Raw genomic sequence first — 23,710 nt, forward strand, 5'->3', positions numbered from 1 at the left:
TGAACTTTAAAAAGTGTTGGGGATGCTGTGATCTGTACGGTCTTCCCCAGTTAGTCTCCTATATTCACCATAACGTCCCTGAACAGTGCAAATTGTCTGGATCACATAAAGGTGACCACATGGGCCTGTGAAGCAGTAGATCGTGTATTCTGTGGCACAGGACAAAAAGGAATTGGTTAAATACACTTTTTAGACCATGACTGACAAATTTGCAAATTTAAATTTCCTTAATTGGAACATCTCCACTATGTTATAGAAGATGGCTAGAGAGTCAGATGTAGTTTTTTTTGGAGGGGGTAATTACCTAGGGCAAACCTGTTTTTGATATTTGGGGCTCTCCTCTAAATTGACCTGGGTCTACCTGGGAAGCACATGCCCTAGCTTGAGGTCTTTTAACAGGATCCCCCAATGCCAAAGATTAAATTTAGAATGAAACTGGGTTACAACTTTAATGTCGGGCCAGCTGTGGTCTCTGCATTAGGGGCCCTTGCATCCACAGACAGACATTCCTGATAGGAATGTTCGATGAGAGTTGGGTCAAACCCCTTATACAAGAACCTATCCTTGAGGATTTGGCTTTGGGTGGAGTAGTCTTCATCTAAAGTACAATTCCTACAAATCTGGCTAAACTACCCCTTAGGAATATTTTGAACTCTTTTTGGGTGACGACAGCTCTGATAGTGCAGATAAGATTTTCGCGAAGTGGGCTTGAGAAACACCAGGGTGGAGGGGTCCCACACATGTGTGAAAGACAGACCAAGAGTGTTGTCATTGCAATGCTGCACAAAAGGTTCAATCATGGAGGGAGAGCCATAACAAAAAAGGTGATATAGGCAGCAAAGGGTTATTCCTCCAGATACGGGACTACTCCCACCAACCTATGATGAGGTTTGCATAGCAAGGTACAAAGGATGCGCCCATTACTGTGCCCCACTGTGAAAGGTAAAATAATAATGCTCCAAACAGAAGCAAGTAGCCTCTGTTATAAACTGGGCCTGGGCAATATGCAAGTGGTACTCCCTAGTGAGGAAACAGTGCAGAACAGTAAGGCCCACTTTATGAGGGATAAAAGTATAAAATGACTGGACGTCTAAAGAAAGCAAGTGATAGGATTGCCATGTGTAATTACTAAGGGTATCCCATAATTGTAAACAGTCCTTCATATAATAAAGGATATAACTGCATTAATCAACATACTGGGAGAGCCTGCTGGTAACACTCTATGCAGGCCAGAATGGGCCTCCTGGAGGATTGAGGGGATTCTTATGTGCTTTAGGAAGGTGGTAAAAGTAAGCGTGTCCTATAAATCTTTATAGATAAACAGAATAAACATAAATTCCCCTTTATCAATAACTTTATCAACCATGGGCAAATCTAATATGGATTTTAATTCTGCTTAGTACCCTGGCAGAGGATCTTGAGGAAGTTTAATAGATAGCATCAAGCGAAAGCAGCCAAACTGCTTCAGCGAGGTAGTCGGATTTGTTCTGCAGGACTATACCTCCCTTAGCTTTAATTGAATTAGTACAATAAAAGGTACATTATTATTATTATTATACAGGATTTATATAGCGCCAACAGTTTACAACATGAGGGCAGACAGTACAGTTACAATACAATACAGGAGGAATCAAATTTTCTAATTATTGGATTTTTGGATGTCGAATTTTGGATTTTCGAATGTCGCATTTCGGATTTTTGAATTTAGGATTTTCGAATTTAGGATTTTTGTTCTTTCGAATTTTCAAATTTCCGAATTTTCAGAAAAATTTGTTAAACGCGTTTTCGTTAATTTGAATATTTACGAATTAACAAATTTGTCTAATTTACAGTGACTCAGTATTCACAGTATTCACCCCCTTGGTATTTTTCGTGTTTTGTTGCCTCACAACCTGGAATTAACATAGATTGCATAATTTAATTTACAGAACATGCCCACAACTTTGTAGATTTTTTTTTTATTGTGAAGCAAACAACAAATAGGACAAAATAGCAGAAAAGGTCAATGTGCATAACTATTCACCTCCCTAAAGTCAATACTTTGTAGAGCCACCTTTTGCGGCTATCACAGCTCCAAGCTGCTTTAGATAAGGCTCTATGAGCTTGCCACATCTTACCATTGGGATTTTTGCCCATTCCTCCTTGCAAAACTGCTCCAGCTCATTCAAGTTGGATGGTTTGCGCTTGTGAACAGCAATCTTTAAAGAGGAAGTAAACCCTGATGAGTTTACTTCCTCTTTCATTCCCTGCAAAGGTAAAGCATAATGGACTACTATGCATCGCATAGTAGTCCATTATGTGTCACTTACCTGACACAGGAGCCAGCGATGTCACCGCTGTCCCCTGTAGTCTTGCGCATCCATCTTCTCGGTGGGTCTCGCTGCTCCGCAGCTGTCACTCGGTGAAGCTGCGATGACGTCACTCCCGCGTATGCGCACGGGAGCCGCCACGCGTGGCATATCACCGTTGACGGGTGCCACGCTCGGTGCGCCTGTGCGCCACTGTCTACGGCGCATGTGTCGTAGACAGTGGTGCCTGTCTTTCGTCAAATATCTCCTAAACCGTGTAGGTTTAGGAGATATTTCTTGGAGCTACAGGTAAGCCTTAATCTAGGCTTACCTGTAGATCAAAGTGTGTTGTAAGGGTTTACAACTACTTTAATGCCCTCCTTGCCTGGTCCATGAGTTTTGGTGTGCAGCCATCTCTTGGCAGGTTTGCTGTTCTGCCATGTTCTTTCCATTTGGTTATGATAGAATTGATTGTGCTCCTAGGTTATAAAAAATACGCACATGTCAATTATAATTTTTTTTATTTCTGAAAAATAGTTGTATATATATATATATATATATATATATATATATATATATATATGTATATTTTTTTTTTCTAATTTTACTTCACCAACTTAGACTATTGTGTTCTGATCCATCACATATATCTCAGATTAAAAAAACACTGAACTAAAGGCTGTAATGTAAAAAAAAATAGGTAAAAAGCCAAGGGGGGAGAATACTTTTGCAAGGCACTGTAGTTGAAAAACTTTTTCAGAATGAAACAAATTGCACATGTCTACTGCAAAGTATTATATAGTTTAGCTTATAGTTTAATTCTCAGTTCCCCTTCAGTAAGTGACAACCTGGATCTCTAAATCCCTCAAACAGAAAGTTTGTTTTTATAGTATTATAGAATTATAGTACAATTCTCACCTCAGTTCCTTCAGGGTACAGTTTGGATGTTTGAGTCCTTTAAAGATATGTTTTATTCCAGAGTCCCCTAGAGGGTTCCTTGATAAAACCAGTTTGGTGATAGATCGATTTGCAATAAGGACAGATTGGAGACCATTACAGCTCAAGGGAGTCAATTCACACATATCAATGCTGCAGAAAAAAACACACATTCATGTATGGTGTCATTCAGTTGTCTAAAACTGTCAAGGTGGTATTTTACTATAATATCCTGCAAAGTATTGTAAAGTGTAATTCTCACTTTAACTCCTGTAGGGTAGAGCCTGGATTTCAGAGTCCCTCACAAAGAAGTTTAATTTCAGAGTTCTAAAACAAGACAAAAAACTGAATGATTTTTAAAAATGGGGATAGTGAACATATTACTGGATAGTACACACTCCTCTTTAAGCCCCCCCCCCCCTCCCATATAGTATTGAGATATATCCAAAACCTTTCCCTGTGGCAAAGTTTATGGAATCTCTCCACTGCAGAGTCACAAGGGAATATGCTGTATGACACAAACTTGAAGGTCCTCCATAGAACAGTTATGTTTGAACTTAAAAAAGTGTTGGGGATGCTGTGATCTATACTGCCTTCCCCAATTACCGTATATACTCGAGTATAAGCCGAGATTTTCAGCCTCTTTTTTGAGGCTGAAAGTGCCCCCCTCGGCTTATACTCGAGTCATCGCCGTCTGACTGCTCGATCAGCGTATCGAGCAGACAGACGGCGGACATACTACAATTCGAAAGCCGCGCCTCCGCCTGTGATAGGCGGAACACTCAATTTCCCAGCAGTCAGTGTTCCGCCTATCACGGACATCCGCTCATCCTCGTACTACGGACGAGGATGAGACGATGTCCGTGATAGGCGGAACACAGGCTGCTGGGAAATTCAGTGTTCCGCCTATCACAGGCGAAGGCGGAGGCGCGGCTTTTGAATTTTAGAATGGCCGCCGAGGCGCCGACGAAGAGCGGCGATCCTGGCAAGGCACGGGACGGAGGCAAGGCAAGGCACGGCACGGGACGGGACGGAGGCAAGGCACGACACGGGACGGAGGCAAGGAGGCAAGGCACGGCACGGGACGGAGGCAAGGAGGCAAGGCACGGCACGGGACGGAGGCAAGGAGGCAAGGCACGGGACGGAGGCTCGGGACACAGGCTCGGGACACAGGTAGGCTGGACACACACACACACACATACACACACACACACACACACACACACACACACACATGGACACACACACACAGGGATGGATGGATGGAGACACACACAGGGATGGATGGATACACACACACACAGGGATGGATGGATGGATACACACACACACAGGGATGGATGGATACACACACACACAGGGATGGATGGATGGAGACACACACACACAGGGATGGATGGAGACACACACACACAGGGATGGATGGATGGATGGAGACACACACACACAGGGATGGATGGATGGATGGACACACACACACACAGGGATGGATGGATGGATGGACACACACACACAGGGATGGATGGACGGACACACAGGGATGGACGGACACACAGGGATGGACGGACACACAGGGATGGACGGACACACAGGGATGGACGGACACACACACAGGGATGGACAGGCATGTCTCACCCTCGGCTTATACACGAGTCAATAAGTTTGCCAGTTTTTTTGGGGGTAAATTGGGGGCCTCGGCTTATATTCGGGTCGGCCTATACTCGAGTATATACGGTAGTCTCCTATATTCACCAAAATGTCCCTGGACAGTGCAAATTGTCCGGCTCACGTAAAAGGTGACCACAGGAGCCTGTGAGGCAGTAGATCACGTATTTGGTGGCACAGGACAAAAAGGAACTGGTTAAATACATCTTTTAGACCATGATTGAGAAATCTGCAAATTTTACATTTAAATTTCGTACATTGGAACATCCCCACTATGTTATAGAATATGGCTAGAGAATCAGATTTTTTTTTGGAGGGGGTAAATTACTGGGGCAAATCTGTTTTTGATATTTGGGGCTCTCCTATAGATGAACCTGGGTCTAACTGTGAAGCACATGCCCTAGCTTGAGGTCCTTCAACATGATCCCCCAATGCCAAATATTGAATTTAGAATGAAACTGGGTTACAAATTTAATGTCAGGGCCAGCTGTGGTCTATGTATTAGGGACCCTTGTATCCACAGACAGACATTCCTGAATGTCCGATGAGAGTTGGGTCAAACCCCTTATCCAAGAACCTATTCTTGAGGATTTGGCTTTGGGTGGAGTAGTCTTCATCTAAAGTACAATTACTACAAATCTGGCTAAACTATTCCTTAGGAATATTTTGAACTCTTTTTGGGTGACGACAGCTCTGATTGTGCAGATAAGAGTTTCCCAAAGTGGGCTTGAGAAACACCAGGTTGGAGGGATCCCACACATGTGTGAAAGAAAGACCAAAGGTGTTGTCATTGCAATGCTGCACAAAAGGTTCAAAATTTGGAGGGAGAGCCATAACAATGATATTGTCAATGTACCATCCATAAAAGGTAAAAAGGTAATATGGGGGGCAAAGGGTTATTCCTTCAGATACGGGACTCCTTCCACCAACCTATGGTGAGGTTGGCATAGCGGCCCCCCCACCCCAAAGCACATTGTCCCCATGTTGATGAGGACAAGGGCCTCTTCCCGACAAATGATAACAAACAATGTAGCGCTATAATGTCAAAAAATGTAAAAAAAAAAAAAAAAACTAGACATAAATCACCAAATGATCTGGTAGTGAAATCAAACTTAAAAGGTCAGCACACATATCACATGTTGTGCAGTCTAGTAAGGAATACAGGAAATGTGCTTCAGTGAACTAACAATATGAGCATAAAAAAGTCCAGCTATGACAAAATAATGTGAAACGTGAGTCCAGATATTCCATTGGCATGAACTATGTATAGCCTTCCGTTCACAGCCAGAAAATATTAAAGGAAACAGTGGATACCCTTACTGAAAATGGTGGACACAAACTACTGTATAGTAAATGTGTCATGCAGGCTTATGTGCGTCACACACCATTCGTATACATCAGGTCATGGATCACCATCCGGAAAGTCGCTGCCCACTTCAGGATCGGTACACCTCAGATCTCCAGGATTTTCAACTCTCTCTCGAAGGTTCCGGTCTACTTAGTAATGCCCCAGTAGAAGGCTTATTAGTCGAAACGCGTCGGGATAGCATTTCCTGCTCCCCGTATTGCTCTTTTTATCGTTCATTTTTATTGGATCACGTGATTCTTTTTGGATATTTTTTATGTCATTTTTTATATGTCATTTGGAATTTTTTTCAAATAAAACCTTTAATGGTGGAATTTCACTATGAGAGGCATTGTGTCCTTACTTTTTTTATGGTGAACCCGCTCTGAGCTCCTAGCTGACCGGAACCTTCGAGAGAGAGTTGAAAACCCTGGAGATCTGAGGTGTACCGATCCTGAAGTGGGCAGCGACTATCCGGATGGTGATCCATGACCTGATGTATACGAATGGTGTGTGACGCACATAAGCCTGCATGACACATTTACTATACAGTAGTTTGTGTCCACCATTTTCGGTAAGGGTATCCACCGTTTTCTTTAATATTTTCTGGCTATGAACGGAAGGCTATACATAGTTCATACCAACGGAATATCTGGACTCACGTTTCACATTATTTTGTCATAGCTGGACTTTTTTATGCTCATATTGTTAGTTCACTGAAGCACATTTCCTGTATTCCTTACTAGACTGCACAACATGTGATATGTGTGCTGACCTTTTAAGTTTGATTTCACTACCAGATCATTTGGTGATTTATGTCTATTTTTTTTTTTTTTTACATTTTTTGACATTATAGCGCTACATTGTTTGTTATCATTCGTTATTTTGACTTAGTTTGTTTGTATGTTAGCTGCTGTTTTGTGTTATATCACAATTTTTTGTCACTTATATAGGGAGAGCAGTGTTTTTCCCCCTCTTTTTGATTTGTACCTCTTCCCGACAACCCTGGCCCCGACAACCCTGGCCGCTGGTTGTCGGGGTCTTCGGACGGGGGGCTTATTGGAATCCGGGAGCCCCCTTTAATAAGGGAGCCCCCAGATCCCGGCCCCCCACCCTATGTGAATGAGTATGGGGTATATCGTACCCTACCCATTCCCCTAGGGAAAAAAGTCTCAATAAAAAAACACACTACACAGGTTTTTAAAGTAGTTTATTAGACAGCTCCGGGGGTCTTCTTTCTGACTTCAGGGGTCTTCTCGCCAGGCTCCTCCACTGTCTTCTGCTCTTTTACCGCTCTTTTACTAGCGGAGGAGCCCGGCTTTCTCCTTCATCGCTGCCGTCTGGGGGTCTTCTTCTGACTTCGGGGGTCTTCCGATTTCTCCCGTTCTTCGGTTCTTCTGCTGGGCTCCTCCACTATCTTCCTCCAGCTCTTTTACTAGCGTTGACCCGGTCTTCTCGTTCGTCAATATCGCTGTCGCCGCCTTCTTCTTCTTCCTTCTTCTTCTCTTCTTCCAATGTTGACACGACGCTCTCTCCGGCTGTAATGGCTGGGATGAGTTGTGCGGCCACTTATATAGGCATAAGGGGCGGGGTCACTGGGTGATGTCACATGGTACAGTTCAGGAGGGGGAGGGTGCTCGTTCGTCCCCACCCCCTTTCCTGACCGGCTGGGCTGCGTGCTCGGATAAGGGTCTGGTATGGACTGTGGGGGGACCCCCATGCCATTTTTTTGGTGTAGGGGTTACCCTTAAAAACCATACCAGGCGACGGGGCTCGCTAGGTGTCAATCTCGCCGATGGAGGCAGTGAGATTGACTTCATTCTCCAGTCCCGTTGTACCTGGAGTCACGTTCAAAATGAACAGACTTTAGTCTGTGTGTGGGCAAGTCCGCTCATTAGGAAAGCCTGATGGACCTCCACCAAAAGTCCGGCGGATTGTCCGCTGGACCTAGTCTGCCGGAAAAGTCCGTTTGTGTGTGGACGTGTGTGGGCAAGTCCTCTCATTCGGAAAGTCCGGCGGATTGTCCGCCGGATAGTCTGATCATGTGTACGGGGCATAAGTTGAGCATGTATCAGACCATAACTTCCCTAATATATGTAAGGCCATATTGTCATCGCTTCAGGGGGCAGACATCAGCTCAGGAACAGGTGTGGGGTTATATGTTTTGAGGGCTGAAAGTTCTTAAATGAAATAACTGTGGTTTATGAAAATTTAAGACGTGTGAAAGAATTGGGTAAACTGGTGGGCGCAAAATAAGGGCCATTTTTTAAGAGTGATGTTTCTTGAGTAAAGGCACGAGAAGCTAAATTAAAAATCTTCACTGTGTCAGGGACAGGACTGTGGTCTATTTGAGACTTTTTGCGCTTTCCACCTCTTCTCTCTCTTCTCTGTGTAGCACCCTCTAGTGTGTGCTAGATGTAGTATAGGTTTTGTTAGTGTAGGCAAAATTTAGTTTGCTCGGGGCGAAACCCGAGCTGTGAATATAGGTCAGGGTTCAGTGACTCAGGGCTGGATGACTCATCCTGACAGCTCCTTTGGTGCTTCCCCCTGGTCTAGAAGGTTGTAGAATCTTCTAAAGCTGGTGGGTGGAGGTTAGGAGGAGCTGCCTGGAATATTCATGAGGCCTCGGACAATCCCCAGTAGTGGGCTGGCAGGGGGCAGAGTTTACCTCATAAATAGACATGGGCCATGCCAGCATGGGCAGTTGGGTGGAAGATGGAGATATAGTGCTGAGGAGGCTGTCGTGGCCCTCAGGGGTGCCCCTAGTTTGGGGGGTGGTGACTTTGGATCGGGGCTCAGTTGCTAGAAGGATTATGCCACAACACATGGAGGAAGCTCTTGCTGGAGGTACAGGAGCAAGAGAGAACAGCATGAGTAGGTCAGCACTACTGGAGACTTAAAAAGGGGGGGACTGCCAAATGTAGCCAGTATCCTTTACACTCCTCCTGCACACACTTGTTTGCTGGCTCCAGCTGAATCACTGTTTTCTAAAAATCTGACTGAGAACCTGTCAGATCTTTAGCAATGAACCCAAGGCCCTTTATTGTGTAGCAAAAAAAATACAGTTAAAAAGTAATTCAGCGCCAAAAATAAATGAACAGCGATGAGATATGAATATTGTGTTATAACTGGACAGCACATTGAAATAAAAGTCCAAAAAAGTGTTAAAGTAAAAAATGCTAAAGTGAAAAAAAATACAGTATATATAAAAGTCCAATCTTGTGAATGGAAATCAACAACAAAAAAACAATATAGTGCAAAATATAGGTTTAAATGCACAGTCCCATGATAGGATCAGCAATATAAACTTATTGATGAAAACACAATAGTTCATTGAAAATATATGCACAAATAATTGGTGGTGACTTGAAAAGTGAAGAGGTGATCAAGTACAGTGCTCCAGATTCATCCACCACACCCCTGTGAAATGGACACTCACCGGAAAAGCGGCTGCCATTACAGCAGCAAACAGGCACTCAGTGTAGATCCGCCATCTGTTGTGGGGAAGACACAATGGAAAAAATACTGCACTAAAGTGCATAAATGAAAAAATCTAATAACAGCAGCTGCCAAACTATGAAATACACATAGAACAATATACAGTAAACACTAAATGGGCAGCGCTAAAAAATATTGAAACTCAAAAAATCATCAGAATCAGTGAAAGAAAGTCCAAGCAAAAAAAATTATTATATTGAAAAATTGTCCAATAATCAATAATCAAGTATAACTGTGATGGTTGATGAAAAATATTGATAGAAGTGCTGATAAAACCACCCTGTAACGACAGTGCACCACCACCACATGGAAAATATATGCGCTTACCAGAGGCAAGCTATAGGGGAGCCTGTGACTAATACTCAGCCAGGGCCTTTTCCTCAAAGAAGCTGAAGTACATGGAAAGGACGTCAGCAGTTTGAGAGGATATTGCCCAGAAAATAAAAGAACTCCATAATGTAGACTGAAACACAGTGGATTTAAACATTTTGGTACGTACTCTTGAGGAGGTTAACATCATTGAAAGAAGTGAGTTATTGAAACAAAAGCCACCTCGCACAGATAGGGTACCATCAGTACCGTTTATAACTACTTATTTTATCCAACATATGAATGTTAAAAAACTGATCAATAAACACTGGCATTTATTGGGCAATGACCAGGTTTTGAGATCAGTTTTACCCAATAAGCCTCAGGTCATTTATAAGGGAGCACCTGCCTTACAAGCTAGAGTAGCACCTAATATTTTGGACCCTCCATCCATCAAGAGGGTTTTTTTTCAAGACCTTACTTGTTATTTCAAATGTGGGAGATGTAGGGTGTGTTCCCTGAATAGGTGTAGCCATAGAAGGACACCATTTTTTTTTCTACTAGTACCTCTATCGAGTACGAAATTAGACCGTTCATTACTTGCAGTACAGAGGGTGTGGTTTACCTGCTCCAATGTCCTTGTGGCCTACAGTATGTGGGCAGGACTAAACGCCCCCTGTCTGTACACCTTAATGAACACATCACCAATATAAAAAATGGGTTCCAGAAACATTCAGTTTCTAAACATTATTCACTTGCCCATGATAGAAATCCATCAAAAACTTTGTTTTTGGGCATTGACAAGTTTCGCCCTCAGTGGCAAGGCAGTTCATTGGTACGCGATATTAGCAGACTTGAAATGGCGTGGATACATGGGCTTAAGTGTTACACTCCATTTGGGCTTAATGTTGATATTGACGTCAATGCGTTTATAGATAATTCTTGATGTTTTGGTGACATTCTAATATATTATATGTATGTTTACGACTTTGTATAGATAATTATAATGCACACTCAATGTGACCCATGGGTAGCATACTCTTGTTTTTTCTTGATTTGTCATATTAATTGTTGGTTATTGTCTCTTTTAATAATGGGACGCAATTAGTTACACCCTTCATATGGTATTCCCTATATATAAAAAATATTTAGATTTTTTTGAACAATTTCTTTTGTGTTTATCACTATATTTACGTTCTTAAGATTGTAATTTCCAAATTTATGTTTCCTGACGATGTGTTGGAATATATTGCTCTCTGTCCCCTTCGTTTTATTTATTTATTTATATATATCCCTTCATTTTTGTTGATTAATGTTAATACAATTTTTTTCTTTGTTTATACAATTTGTCTTCCGGGTTTCTGCCTCCTAAGTTTCACATCGAACCGTGATTCCGGTTTAGACTTTTGTTTTAGAATACTGGTTTCCTGCCATTTAGAATTCATATCGAGGGTTGGTTCCAATCGTTTGTTATTTAGATGCGATGACTCAGTGCATCGCCTGATCCCAGAGATTACGTCTTTTGATTGATGACTAAAGGCACGAAGGGAGGTGGACATACTGATGTCATCGCACATCTCAGTGACAGGCATTCGCTTGCTGGCCAGCCGTTTCATTTTTTACATGTCTGTTTTTATCATCTTAAATGTAAGTGTGCTTCTTTTTCCATATTAAATCCACTGTGGTTCAGTCTACACTATGAAGTTCTTCTTTTTATTTTCTGGGCAATATCCTCTCTAACTGCTGGTGACCATCATTCGTTTTCCAAGCCGTTGATGCATGGTTCAGGCGTCCTTTCCGTGTTGCTCAGCTTCTTTGAGGAAAAAGCCCTGGCTGGGTATTAGCCGCAGGCTCCCCTATAGCTTGCCTCTGGTAAACGCATATATTTTCCGTATGGTGGTGGTACACTGTCATTACAGGGTGGTTTTATCAGCACTTCTATCAATATTTTTCATCAACCATCACAGTTATACTTTATTACTGATTATTAGACAATTTTTCAATATAATAATTTTTCTTGCTTGGACTTTCTTTCACTGATTCTGATGATTTTTTTGATTTTCAATATTTTTTAGCGCTGCCCATTTATTGTTTACTGTTGTGGGGAAGGTTGTTCAGCAACTCGTACCATCCAGATGTAGCTGTAGTAACTAACGGTCACCGGGAGCCAGATGAAGTCTCCATAATGTAGTATTTATTGGGTTTGTATGTTAAAAGCCAAAATAAAACGAATCATAAAAATATGAAAATGGGTGCCACTGTTGACCCAGTTTTGGACAGTGGCCTGATGTTAGCACTAGTGTCTCCTCCCCAAAGCTTTTTGTCCAATAGGATGTTATCAAGGGGTCCTGAGGAGGAACCTCTTGATAAAAATATAATATTATGTGTTTTCACTTTAGCATTTTTCACTTTAACACTTTTTTGGACTTTGTGCTGTCCATTTATAATACAGTATTCACAGCTCATCACTGTTCTTTTTTTTTTTTTGGCGCTACACACTTTTTCTTAAGACTATTTATAAGTTTGGTATATTACTTTATCTGTGTCAGCTGCCACCCCACCACAGCGCAGAGATACATCTTTTTTTATTTCGGTCAAAAAAAATAGTGACCAGCTTGTACTCTTCTTCCTATGGCTGCTGATCCCAGCACCACCTCTTCAGGCACTTAATTCACAGTTGTGCAAATTGTTAAAAAGTTTAGTTTATAGTGTAATTATTACGTAAGTTCCTGTACGGTACAGCCTGGATCTCTGAGTCCCTTAGACAGAAGTGTAATTTCACAGCTCTTCAATTCGTTCAGAGAGCGGAGGACATCAATGCATGAAAGAGTCAATGGACATAATTTCAACCTGTAGAGGAAAAACATTTACAGGGTAATATCAGCTAAGCTCTGTCTGGGTACAGTCAATGTCAGAGACCCTCACAAACAGGGCCGCTGATAAGGCAGTGCAACTGGTCCTGTTGTACTGGGCCCAGACCCCGTCAGCTTAACAGGGGGGCTTGGGCAGTTCATTTCTCCCAAATAAGAAAAAGGGCTTCCTAAACTACACCCCCCTTCCTACTTGCTTGGGGAGGTGTATAATTGCATTTTTATGGGTCCCATCAGGCCAAAAGTGGGCCCAGTAGGTGAATGCAGGGGAGGGACTTTTTTTTTTCTATTGTGGGGTGCAGGAACATAATTCTGCGCTGCATGTTGTAGTTCCAACCAGCTGCCCACTGTCCTCCCTGGTGGAGTGATTGCATGTAAGTGCTCCGCTCCCTCCCTGATGTTAAGTGCCTGACAGCAGGGACCAGCAAGTCTAATGTCATCAGCGGTGGATAATGTGGCTGCACTGTGAGTTACACTAATATCTGCTTCTGAGTCCCCAGATGCCTCAAAGTGCTTATTTTATGATCATCAGCATTATGGTAATCACACAGCACAGCAGCCGCTATATGGCTCTGTCACAGTGTCCATTGCTGTTGGGTGCTGGCTTTGATAACTTATGGCTGTACTGTGTGTTTCAGTGTTTGTGTGAGAGTCAGCACAAAACAGGCATGGACACTGACAGAGCCATGCAGCACCTGCTGTGCTGTGTGATTACCATAATGCTGATGACAAGCATAGGGAGACCGCTTCAGATGACGTTCGTTACGAAACGCGCATAAAGTGGGTCCACGCACAAAACGTCACTTCTGGGTTCAGAGAAAATCAGGTGGAACGTTCAGTTTTTACTTATTTTTTTGAGATGACATCTTCCACCATGGATGGAAGATGGTTATGGCATTTTAATTATATTTTTTAATAAACAAATTTTTTAAGGGAATTACACTATTGGAACCCTTATCTTTTCCATATGACGACTTTCTGCTGGCACCAACACTGGAATATACTAGCTACTTCCTAGTATTCGGCTGACACATGATACTTTGCGGGGAGTTGGAAGCATCCTGACCCGGAGAGACATCAGGACCTCAGCTGTGGTATACTTTATATGCCAACGTGCAGTCCCTGGGAGGCCTTTTGCCGCGTACACACGAGAGGACTTATGTCCGACAGACCTCCAAAGGAGTTCCGCCGGAGTTCCGACGGAGTTCTGGCGGACTTTTCGACCGAACGGACTTGGACACACACCATCACACCAAACTCCGACGGAGTCGAACGTGATGACGTACGACTGGATTCGAATAAGGAAGTTCATAGCCAGTAGCCAATAGCTGCCCTAGCGTCGGTTTTAGTCCGTCGGAGTAGCATACACACGAGCGGATTTTTCGAAGGGGACCGGGTCCGGCGGAGTTCCGTCGGGAAAATTTGAAGCATGCTTCATTTCTAAAGTCCGTCAGACTTTTGCGAAGCTAAAGTCCGTTGCAGCCCACACACGATCAAATAGTCTGACGGACTCAGTCCGTCGGACTTTGGATGTTAAAAAGTCCGCTCGTGTGTACGCGGCCTTAGCTTTACTACGAGTGGGAAAATAATGGTGCAGCGCTAGTGACAATTGAAATGAATGGAATGAAAAAATGTGAGTGATCTATAGTGCATAGAAAAACTTAAACAACATCTAAATATATCAAGGTTGAAACATTTACATATCAAGTGGTAAAAATTACCAAAAGATAAAATTGTAAGAATACAATATTATAACAGAGCTGTCACAGTGATTATACAAATAATTAAAGTGCCCATATAAATACAGTGAACCACTTATTACAGGTTGAATAAAAATTAGAAGTTAAAATACAATGTAATGCCGCATACACACGATCGGAATTCCGGCCAGAAAAGGACCGATGAGAGCTTTTCATCGGAAAATGCGACCGTGTGTACGCTCCATCGGAATTTCTGCCAGCCAAAAATTGATAGCATGTTCTCAGTTTTCCAGACGGAAAAACTTTCTATCCCTAATTCCGATCGTGTGTATGCAATTCCGACACGCCAAAACTCACGCATGCTCAGATTCAACTACGAGACAGAAGCTATTGGCTACTGGCTATTGAACTTCCTTTTTCTTGTCACATCATATGTGTTGTACGTCACCGCGTTATAAATGATCGGAATTTGATGTGACCGTGTGTTGGCAAGACAGCTTAAGCCGAATTCCGTCGGAATTCCATCTGGAAAACCATCAGAGCTTTTTCCGATGAGAATTCCGATTGTGTGTACCACATATCCACATAACACACAATTTATTGATAAAAATGAAAGATTTACACTCACATTTTGAGGAGATAATACAATCGCTTGTAATTCGATAAAATGATGCAATGGGAACCACAGGGGCTCGACCTGACATGAACTTAAGAATTGAAGAGGTCCACTGAGTCCCGCTAAGGGCCCTCGTGGAAGAGATATGTCCTTTGAGTGTGCTTGCACTCAGGCCCATGTCGAGATCTCTTTGAAGAAAACCGAAGACCTGGCAAACTCTTGCTTCCCTAGAAAAAAAACTTCTGATGTAGCATATTCTTGAAATTTTGTCAGACTTTGTTGAAGGCTTGGTTCATGCTGCTCTTCGATGCTTTCATGAGGGCATCTACCATTCTCGATGAGCAACCTAAATCCGCAAACCTTCACATCTCAAAATCCCGGCCACTAACTTGAACTTCTCTGGAGCTGCATGGAGAACTTGACTTTATGCCACTGTCTGGCACCTGAGAAGATTTGTACTAGGTGTCTGTGAGATATAAATAGTTTGGTGTATATCCACTGTTGAAGAAAAACCCCTGGAAAGGTTATCTTCTGCACTGAGCCACTCAACTCAGATACATGAGAGACCATGGTCCCAATAGTCACCAGGCATGAAGATGCTGACAGGTGAAGAGAGAAACACAAGGACAATTCAATACCTTACCAACAGTATGTTCTCTAGCAGCAGAGAAAGGCATACTTTGAACCATGATTAGTTGGGCTTCGAAATACTGAAGGACTGTTTATGTTTAGGGGTCAGATGACCTGGTTCTTCAGTCGCCAACCTCCAACTCAGATTTGTATCTTGAGGCAGGAAGCCAGACTGTCTACAATCACAGAACTTTGCTGTCAATTTAAGCTTTATCTTCTATGAACAAATGCATTGAATGAGTTTTTCCTTGAAGGCCACATCATCTTCTAATGGTAAAGTAATGTACCTGGTCAATCCCATAAGGGACACACCGACCAAAAGGGATCACTCCAAATGTTTGACCCCTCTCTCTTCACAAAGGCATAATTTTGACATCTGCTGTGAAAAACGTGCTTTTTGCTCCATTCTTCTAGAATAAGCCTTAAAGCGGAGGTCCACCCTAAAGTGGACTTTCCGCTCATTGGATTCCTCCCCCCCTCCGGCGCCACAATTTGCACCTTTTTGGCGGGAGGGGGGTGCAGGTACCTGTACAGTACAGGTATCTGCACCCACTTCCGGGATAGCTCTCTGCGGAAAGGGGCGTAGATTAAAGTCCCCAGCTGCCTGCTGGGAAACACACAGATCCCAGAGGCAGCGGGTCCATCCTTATTGCGCAGCGCGACTCGCGCATGCGCAGTAGGGAACCGGGAAATGAAGCCGAAAGGCTCCACTTCCTGATTCCCATAACCAAGATGGCGGCGGCAGCACCCGAGAGACGATCGAGAGATCGGCTTCGGGTGCCGACATCGCGGGCGCGCTGGACAGGTAAGTGTCACTATTTTAAAAGTCAGCAGCTGCAGTATTTGTAGCTGCTGGCTTTTAAAAAAAAAAAACGCGGAGTCCCGGCGGACTCCCGCTTTAATTCAGTCACCATAGGGAAATTGCAAAGCGGTCTTCAGAGGCACTTGAAAAATACTTCCACTACTTTCCTTATATCTTGAGCCATCTCACTGGAAAAACTGGATAAAAGGTCATCTTCACCTGCATCTTATTCTTTGGAAGAGTCTGAAGAAGATCGGAGAAAGCTCTTGAGACCAGTTACTGGTTTTGGAAGGAAAACTGGACCTTGTCAGAACAAGTGACTCTTGCACAAGGGGAGTTCAAACAACTGATTGTTTTGTCCACATGCTTAATGAATTGTGACAAACTTTTGATCCTCATAATCTCCATCACTGACTGTTTGAACAAAGAAGGATTAATCCAGTCATGTACATGTTCATCCTTGTCTCTCTCTGGAAAAGTCTGAATAGGGCTGCTTGCCTAGAAAGCACTGTCCCCTACCTTCTTTGGTAGCGCTGGTCTTTATTTGGGGTTGGCATTTGTTTTTCTGCAGAATCAGAAGACTGGCAAAAAAACATTGAGCTTGTTCAATGACTATTAAGCAGTAGTGCAGTGCCTCATCCAAAAGGAAGCTCGGTATCTCCGTAATATTAAGGCATGTGTCCACTCCAGCCACGATATTGCGCTGCTTCCCCATTGAGAGTGATTTACACCTCATATGCCACCCCACAGACCAGCAGAGGGGCTCTCTGATAAATGATGCATTTAGGATGTAAACACAGGGAGCCCAAACTTCATACGAGCTAGGTAGGAGACATATGCCAACTTCCTGGATCCTGTCCCTTCACAGGATGAGTGGAAACGACTCCTTTAGAGTGTATTGGACTACATACTTAATGAATGTGACAACCTGTTAGGCGTTGTCATCTTTATCCTTGGTTGGTTGAACAAAGCAGCATTCTTGCAGTCATGTTTGTCCGTATCTTCTCTTTAGAAGAGTCTGAAGAGGACTGCTCGGTAACCCTTTTCACAGGGTGAGTGGAAACACTCCTTTACAGTGTATTGACCACAGAGTTAATGAATGGGACAACCTGTTAGGCCGCGTACACACGGGCGGACTGTTCGCCCAACTTTGTCCGCTGAACAGTGTTTCAGCGGACAGTCCGCTTGTGTGTGGGCTTCAGCGGACAGTTTCAGCGGACAGTCTGACGAACAAAGTTTTTCGGAATTCCCGTTAGACAGTCCGCTGAAACTTGGTTTGAGCGGACAGTCCGCTCGTGTGTAGGCTTGTTCGTCAAACTAAGTCTCGCGCATGCTCAGAAAGAATTTACACGCCGAAGGTTGCATTGCAGTGTATAGGACGTCGTTTTTCTAGTCCCGTCGTACGTGCCGTTCACGTCATCGCGCACGGTTTCAGCGGACTGTTCGTTCATCGTGTGTGGTCAAGTCCGCTCATGCAAATTTTGAGCGGACTGTTGGTCGTACTGTTTGACGAACAAGGTTGGGCGAACAGTCCGCCCGTGTGTACGCGGCCTCAGGTGTGGTCATCTTTATCCTTGATTGTTTGAACAAGACAACAGCTTTGGCTGGACTTCTCCTTTAACCACTTGCCGACCAGCTCACATACATTTAGGTCAGCAAAGTGGCTTGTTCCTGCAAATCGGCGTACCTGTATGTCGGCTCCTTTAAGAGCCAGAATGGGAATTCTGGCAGGAGAGCCAGAATGGGAATTTGTGTGTGTAAACACACAAATCCCCGTTCTGACAGGAGGGTAGAAACAGATCTGCTGTTCGTAGTAATTAGGAATAGCGATATGTCTCCTCCTCCAGTCAGTCCCATCCCCCCACAGTTAGAACGCACAGTCAGGGAACACATTTAACCCCTTGATCACCCCCTAATGTTAATCCCTTCCCTGCCAGTGACATTTACACAGTAATCAGTGCATTTTTATAGCATTGATTGTTGTATAAATGTCAATGGTCCCTAAAAAGTGTCCAATCTGTCCACCGAAATGTCACAGTCCCGTTAAAAATCCCAGACTGTACTAGTAAAAATAAAATTATAAAATGCCATAAATCGATCCCATATTTTGTAGACGCTATAACTTGCGTAAACCAATCAATATACGCATATTGCGATTTATTTTTATTTTTTGCCAAAAATAGGTAGAAGAATACCTATTGGCCTAAACTGATGAAGAATTTTTTTTTTAACATTTTTTGGGGGAGTATTTATTATAGCAAAAAGTAAAGAATATTGTTTTTGTTTTTCAAAATTTACGCTCCTTTTTTTGTTTATAGCGCAAAAAATAAAAACCACAGAGGTGATGAAATACCACCAAAAGAAAGCTCTATTTATGGGAAAAAAAGGACATCAATTGTGTTTGGGTACAAGATTGCACGGCCGCGCCATTGTCAGTTAAACCAACGCAGTGCCGAATCACAAAAAATGGCCAGGTCATCAAGGAGAAAAATCTTCCGGAGCTGAAATGGTTAAGGAGGGAAAGAAACACATAAAAAAGGAATGTGAAAAGAAATGATGGAAGAAAGAGGGATAGAACAAAGCAAAACAGGGAATGTTGGGAAGCTGGGATATGAGAAGGGGTCTATTACCCCTCCCTATCAGACAAACCCAACTGCGTAAGCAAAATTCTCTATAGGTAGTGAGAACCAACAATGAAAGCATTAAAGAAGGATCACAAAGCCCCATGTACTGGAAAGCATTGGGTCACACTTACAGTGGTGGCTGGGATTTTTATTTTTGGAGGGGGGGGGGCAGAAAACAACCACCCCCCTGGTCGGTCGGCCAGAGGCACCTCTCCCCATCAAGCCCATTCCCCATCTAGGTTGCGGGCAGGTTGCGATCTTCTACGGGTGGTGGGCAGTGGCTCCTGTGTCCTCTCCTCCTCTTCTGCAGCACAGCAACTTCCAATAGATTTCCTGTCCTTTCAGCCAATCAGGTGACGGGTCTCAAGACCTGATTCCTGATTGGCCGGGAGGAGGATCAGTGTGTGGGTCAGTGAATTCTCCATAGGTGTGGAGAACCAACAATTAAAGCATTAAAGAAGGATCACAAAGCCACATGTACTGGAAAGCAATGGGTCATACTTACAGTCATACTTACAGTGGCGGCTGGGATTTTTAGGACCCGATTCCTGATTGGCCGGGAGGAGGATCAGTGTGGCGATAGCGAATATTAATTCGCTATTGTCACACAACTGGGTGGGCTATGGCCCCTTTCACACGAACTGACCATTCTGATCTGACTTTTTTAGGCGGACCTGACCGGACGCTCCATGCAGGTCTATGGAGCGATGGACGTCAGTAGTTGCCATGCCCACTGACATCCGATCCACTAAAATCCTGGCAGATTGGATGGGATGAGATCTGATGAAAATAGACATGCTGTTTTTGTCCGATCCCTCCATAGGAATTGCCGGCACTCTGACAGGCCCCTCCCTGCTCAGTGAGCAGAGACGGACCTGTCATCCTCCGGCTCAGCAGAGATCAACGGAGAGATCTCCCGCTGAGCTGGAGGACTCTGCTGAGCAGATCTGCCTCATGGGAATGAGGCCTATTAGAGCATCTGGCTCTAATCACATGCTTCAACCCTCCCCGCCATTGGAATCCATGGTCCAGCTCCCTGCATGTAGATCAGGGGGTCAGATGCATGGACAGGGGTGCGCCCCTAATGGACGGGCCGCCACTTCACATTTATGAAGAAGCCATTTCTAATCTAATGCCATGTACACACAATCGGAATTTAGGCCAGCAAAAGACTGATGAGAGCTTTTCATCGGAAAATGCGACCATGTGTATGCTCCATCAGAATTTAGCTGTCTAAATTTCCGCCAGCAAAAAATTGATAGCAGGTTCTCAATTCTCCCGACGGAAATTCCGATCGTGTGTATGCAATTCCAACACGCAAAAACTCACGCATGCTCAGATTCAACTACGAGATGGAGGCTATTGGCTACTGGCTATTGAACTTCCTTTTTTTAGTCCCCTCCTACGTTTGGTGTGACCGTGTGTAGGCAAGACAGCTTGAGCGAAATCCCATCGGAATTCAGTTGGGAAAACCATCAGAGCTTTTTCCGACGAGAATTCCGATCGTGTGTACGTGGCATTAGAAGCAAAGAAGAGGGGAAATACAAGAGCAAAGTGGACAGGTGAGAAAAAAGCTCTATCCACCGGAGAATGAAAAATAACTGGGGATACAAGGAAGCACTGTAGAAAACCAATATATACCGTATATACTCGAGTATAGGTCGATCCGAATATAAGCCGAGGCCCCTAATTTACCACAAAAAAACTGGGAAAACGTATTGACTCGTGTATAAGCCGAGGGTGAGACATGCGTCCATCCCTGTGTCCATCCCTGTGTCCATCACTGTGTCCATCACTGTGTCCATTCCTGTGTCCATCCCAGTGTCCATCACTGTGTCCATCCCTGTGTCCATCACTGTGTCCCGTCCATCCCTGTGTCCCGTCCATCCCTGTGTCCCGTCCATCCCTGTGTCCCGTCCATCCCTGTGTCCCGTCCATCCCTGTGTCACGTCCATCCCTGTGTCCATCGCAGCCTACCTGTCTCTTTGCCTTCTGCAGCCTCTGTGTGCCGTGCCATGCCGCACCTCTCCTCCTCGTCTGACAGACGGCGGCCATTCCACTGTTCAAAAGCCGCGCCTCCGTCTGTGATAGGTGGAACACTCAATTTCCCAGCAGTCAGTGTTCCGCCTATCATGGACATCCTCTCATCCTCGTCCATAGTATGAGAATGAGCGGATGTCCGTGATAGGCGGAACACTGATTGCTGGGAAATTGAGTGTTCCGCCTATCACAGGCAGGGAGGTCTGGCTTTTGAATAGTGGAATGGCCGCCGTCTGTCTGCACGACACGCTGATCGGGTAGGCAGACGGCGGTGACTCGAGTATAAGCCGAGGGGGGCACTTTCAGCCTAAAAAAAGAGGCTGAAAATCTCGGCTTATACTTGAGTATATACGGTATACTGCCTAACATTTCCATATCTCTGCAAAAAATAGACATTGTCTTACCTTAATACCCTGATATTACTCTGTGGGTGAACCAACCAGGAAAGATCAAGAGGTACTACATAAGGAACTGAAATGATTTTTTTTTTTTCTTCTCTAGAAATGAAATGGTGTAGGGTTCATACTTTGGTGGGGAAGTCACAAACAGAAAACTACAAGAAAAAAAAAGGTATTACAAAGACATTACATGTCATTGTCCACTGCCCATTGCCAGAGCAAGATTATCCTACACCCAAGGTAGAATTGCCGAAATATGCCCCCGACCCCCCAAACTTGCCATATTCAGATGAATATAGATTTAATCAATACACCCTTTTTTCATCAGATCAGTGATTGGATTTATTTTCTGCCTCAATGCAATGCATATACGGCAGCAAGGTGGCTCTCCTGTGCAAAATCACATACAGGTATGTGATTTTGCACTTCTGGGGTGCGGATGCCTGCTGCCAGCCACCCACTCCCACTGTGATCGATCACAGTGGGAGCCAATCAGCGGGTCCAGTGGACATGCCAGTCATTCCAGAAATAAGCAGAACGGCGCTCTGCCTATGTAAACAGGGTATATTGCCGTTCTGTCTGTAGGGAAGGTAGTGATCCTGTGTTTCTGCTAAACAGGAACATGACTCTGCCTTCCAACAGTGCAAGCACCTCCCCCACAGTTAGCAAGCACTCCACTGATTGTCCCTGATGTTAACTCCTTCCCACCCAGTGTCATTAGTACAGTGACAGTACTCGCATATCAAAGCAAGTTTTCCCATTGAAGTCAATGGAAAGGAAAATTATTTGTTCCGCATTGACTTTAATGGGATGCAATACCGCATGCGGCCAGAGGCGGGGGGCACCAGAGAGCCTCGGAAATGGCACACTTTGGCTGACTTTGGCCGTTTACGAGCCTTTCCAAGGTTTGCCGAGGTCAGTCGAATTGTCCTCGGGCCTTTCCGACGTTTGGCACTGTTCGGCTCTGGTGCCCCCCACCTCAGGCCAAAAGCGGTACTGCACACCTCTTTTGGCCTAAATCCTGCTCGTTTTGCAAACCAAGATAGGATTTTTAGAAATACAGTGCTCATTTTGCGAAACCCTCGTTACTCGCAAACCGAGGTTCCACTGTGTCAGTGTCACTGGTCCCCAAAAAAGTTTAATTTAGTGTCCGATTTATCTGCTGCAATATCGCAGTCCCAATATAAGTCGCTGATTACCATATCCCATGGTTTTTGGACGCTATAACTTTTGTGCAAATCAATCAATATACACTTATTGGGATTTTTTTTTACCAAAAATATGTAGCAGAATAACATTTTGCATAAATTAATGAAGAAATTTGATTTTCTTAAATATTTGTGTCATTATCAAAACTTTTGTACATTACTGTGTAAAGTTATAGGCAGTTGTGAAAAAATACTGTAAATAAAGAATGCTTTCATAAATAGAAATGTTAATAGTTTATTTTTAAGGTAGCCTACATCCACAGAAGATCTGTGGTTAGTTCTTCAAGATGTTTGGAACAACCTACCTGACGAGGTTCCTCTAAAAACTGTGTGCACAAGCACTGTGAGTAACTTGAACAATTGATACTGGTTTGAGGTCAAAGGGTAGTCACACCAAATATTGATTTGATTTTAGATTTTTCTTCTGTTCTCTCCCTTTGCATTTTGTAAATTGATAAAGAATAAACAATTAAGATATATATTTTTGAAAGTATCCTTACTTTACAGTATTTCTTTACTAAGACAAGACAAGATGTTTTCTTTACTGTGTTTTTTTTTTATATAAGTGACTACTCTTTGTTATTTAGTAAATTGTACATCCTTTCTCCCAAAAAATTCAATAAAATCAGAATAATTAAAAACTGGAACTGAAACTGTAAAATCTTTTGGATTTCGGTAATTTACATTTCTTGATCATACATCACGGGACACAGGAGCTTCATTACATAGTGGGTTATATAGGCACCTCTGGTGATTGGACACTGGTTGACCCAATTAAAGA

The 23,710-nt window shown here is 43.6% G+C and overlaps 2 protein-coding genes across 4 annotated transcripts in view; one reads left to right on the forward strand and one right to left on the reverse strand.

Moving 5' to 3' along the window:
• Window positions 1-23,710, forward strand: part of LOC143956162 (uncharacterized) — a 713,750-nt gene that overhangs the window by 317,801 nt on the left and 372,239 nt on the right. The window lies entirely within an intron of this gene.
• The window catches only part of LOC143956182 (NACHT, LRR and PYD domains-containing protein 12-like), a 52,427-nt gene that overhangs the window by 14,230 nt on the left and 14,487 nt on the right, over window positions 1-23,710 (reverse strand). For all 3 annotated transcript variants that reach the window (XM_077466335.1, XM_077466336.1, XM_077466337.1), the window contains 2 exons: window positions 12,763-12,891; window positions 3,207-3,377 (listed from right to left, as the gene is read on the reverse strand). In XM_077466335.1, coding sequence (XP_077322461.1) covers window positions 3,207-3,377; window positions 12,763-12,891 — 300 coding nt within the window. The remainder of the gene's footprint in view (window positions 1-3,206; window positions 3,378-12,762; window positions 12,892-23,710) is intronic.

The sequence above is a fragment of the Lithobates pipiens genome, unplaced genomic scaffold (assembly GCF_037356315.1).
Source record: "Lithobates pipiens isolate NorthernLeopardFrog02 unplaced genomic scaffold, aLitPip1_a1.2 Scaffold_35, whole genome shotgun sequence".
NCBI classification, from domain to species: Eukaryota; Metazoa; Chordata; class Amphibia; order Anura; family Ranidae; genus Lithobates; species Lithobates pipiens.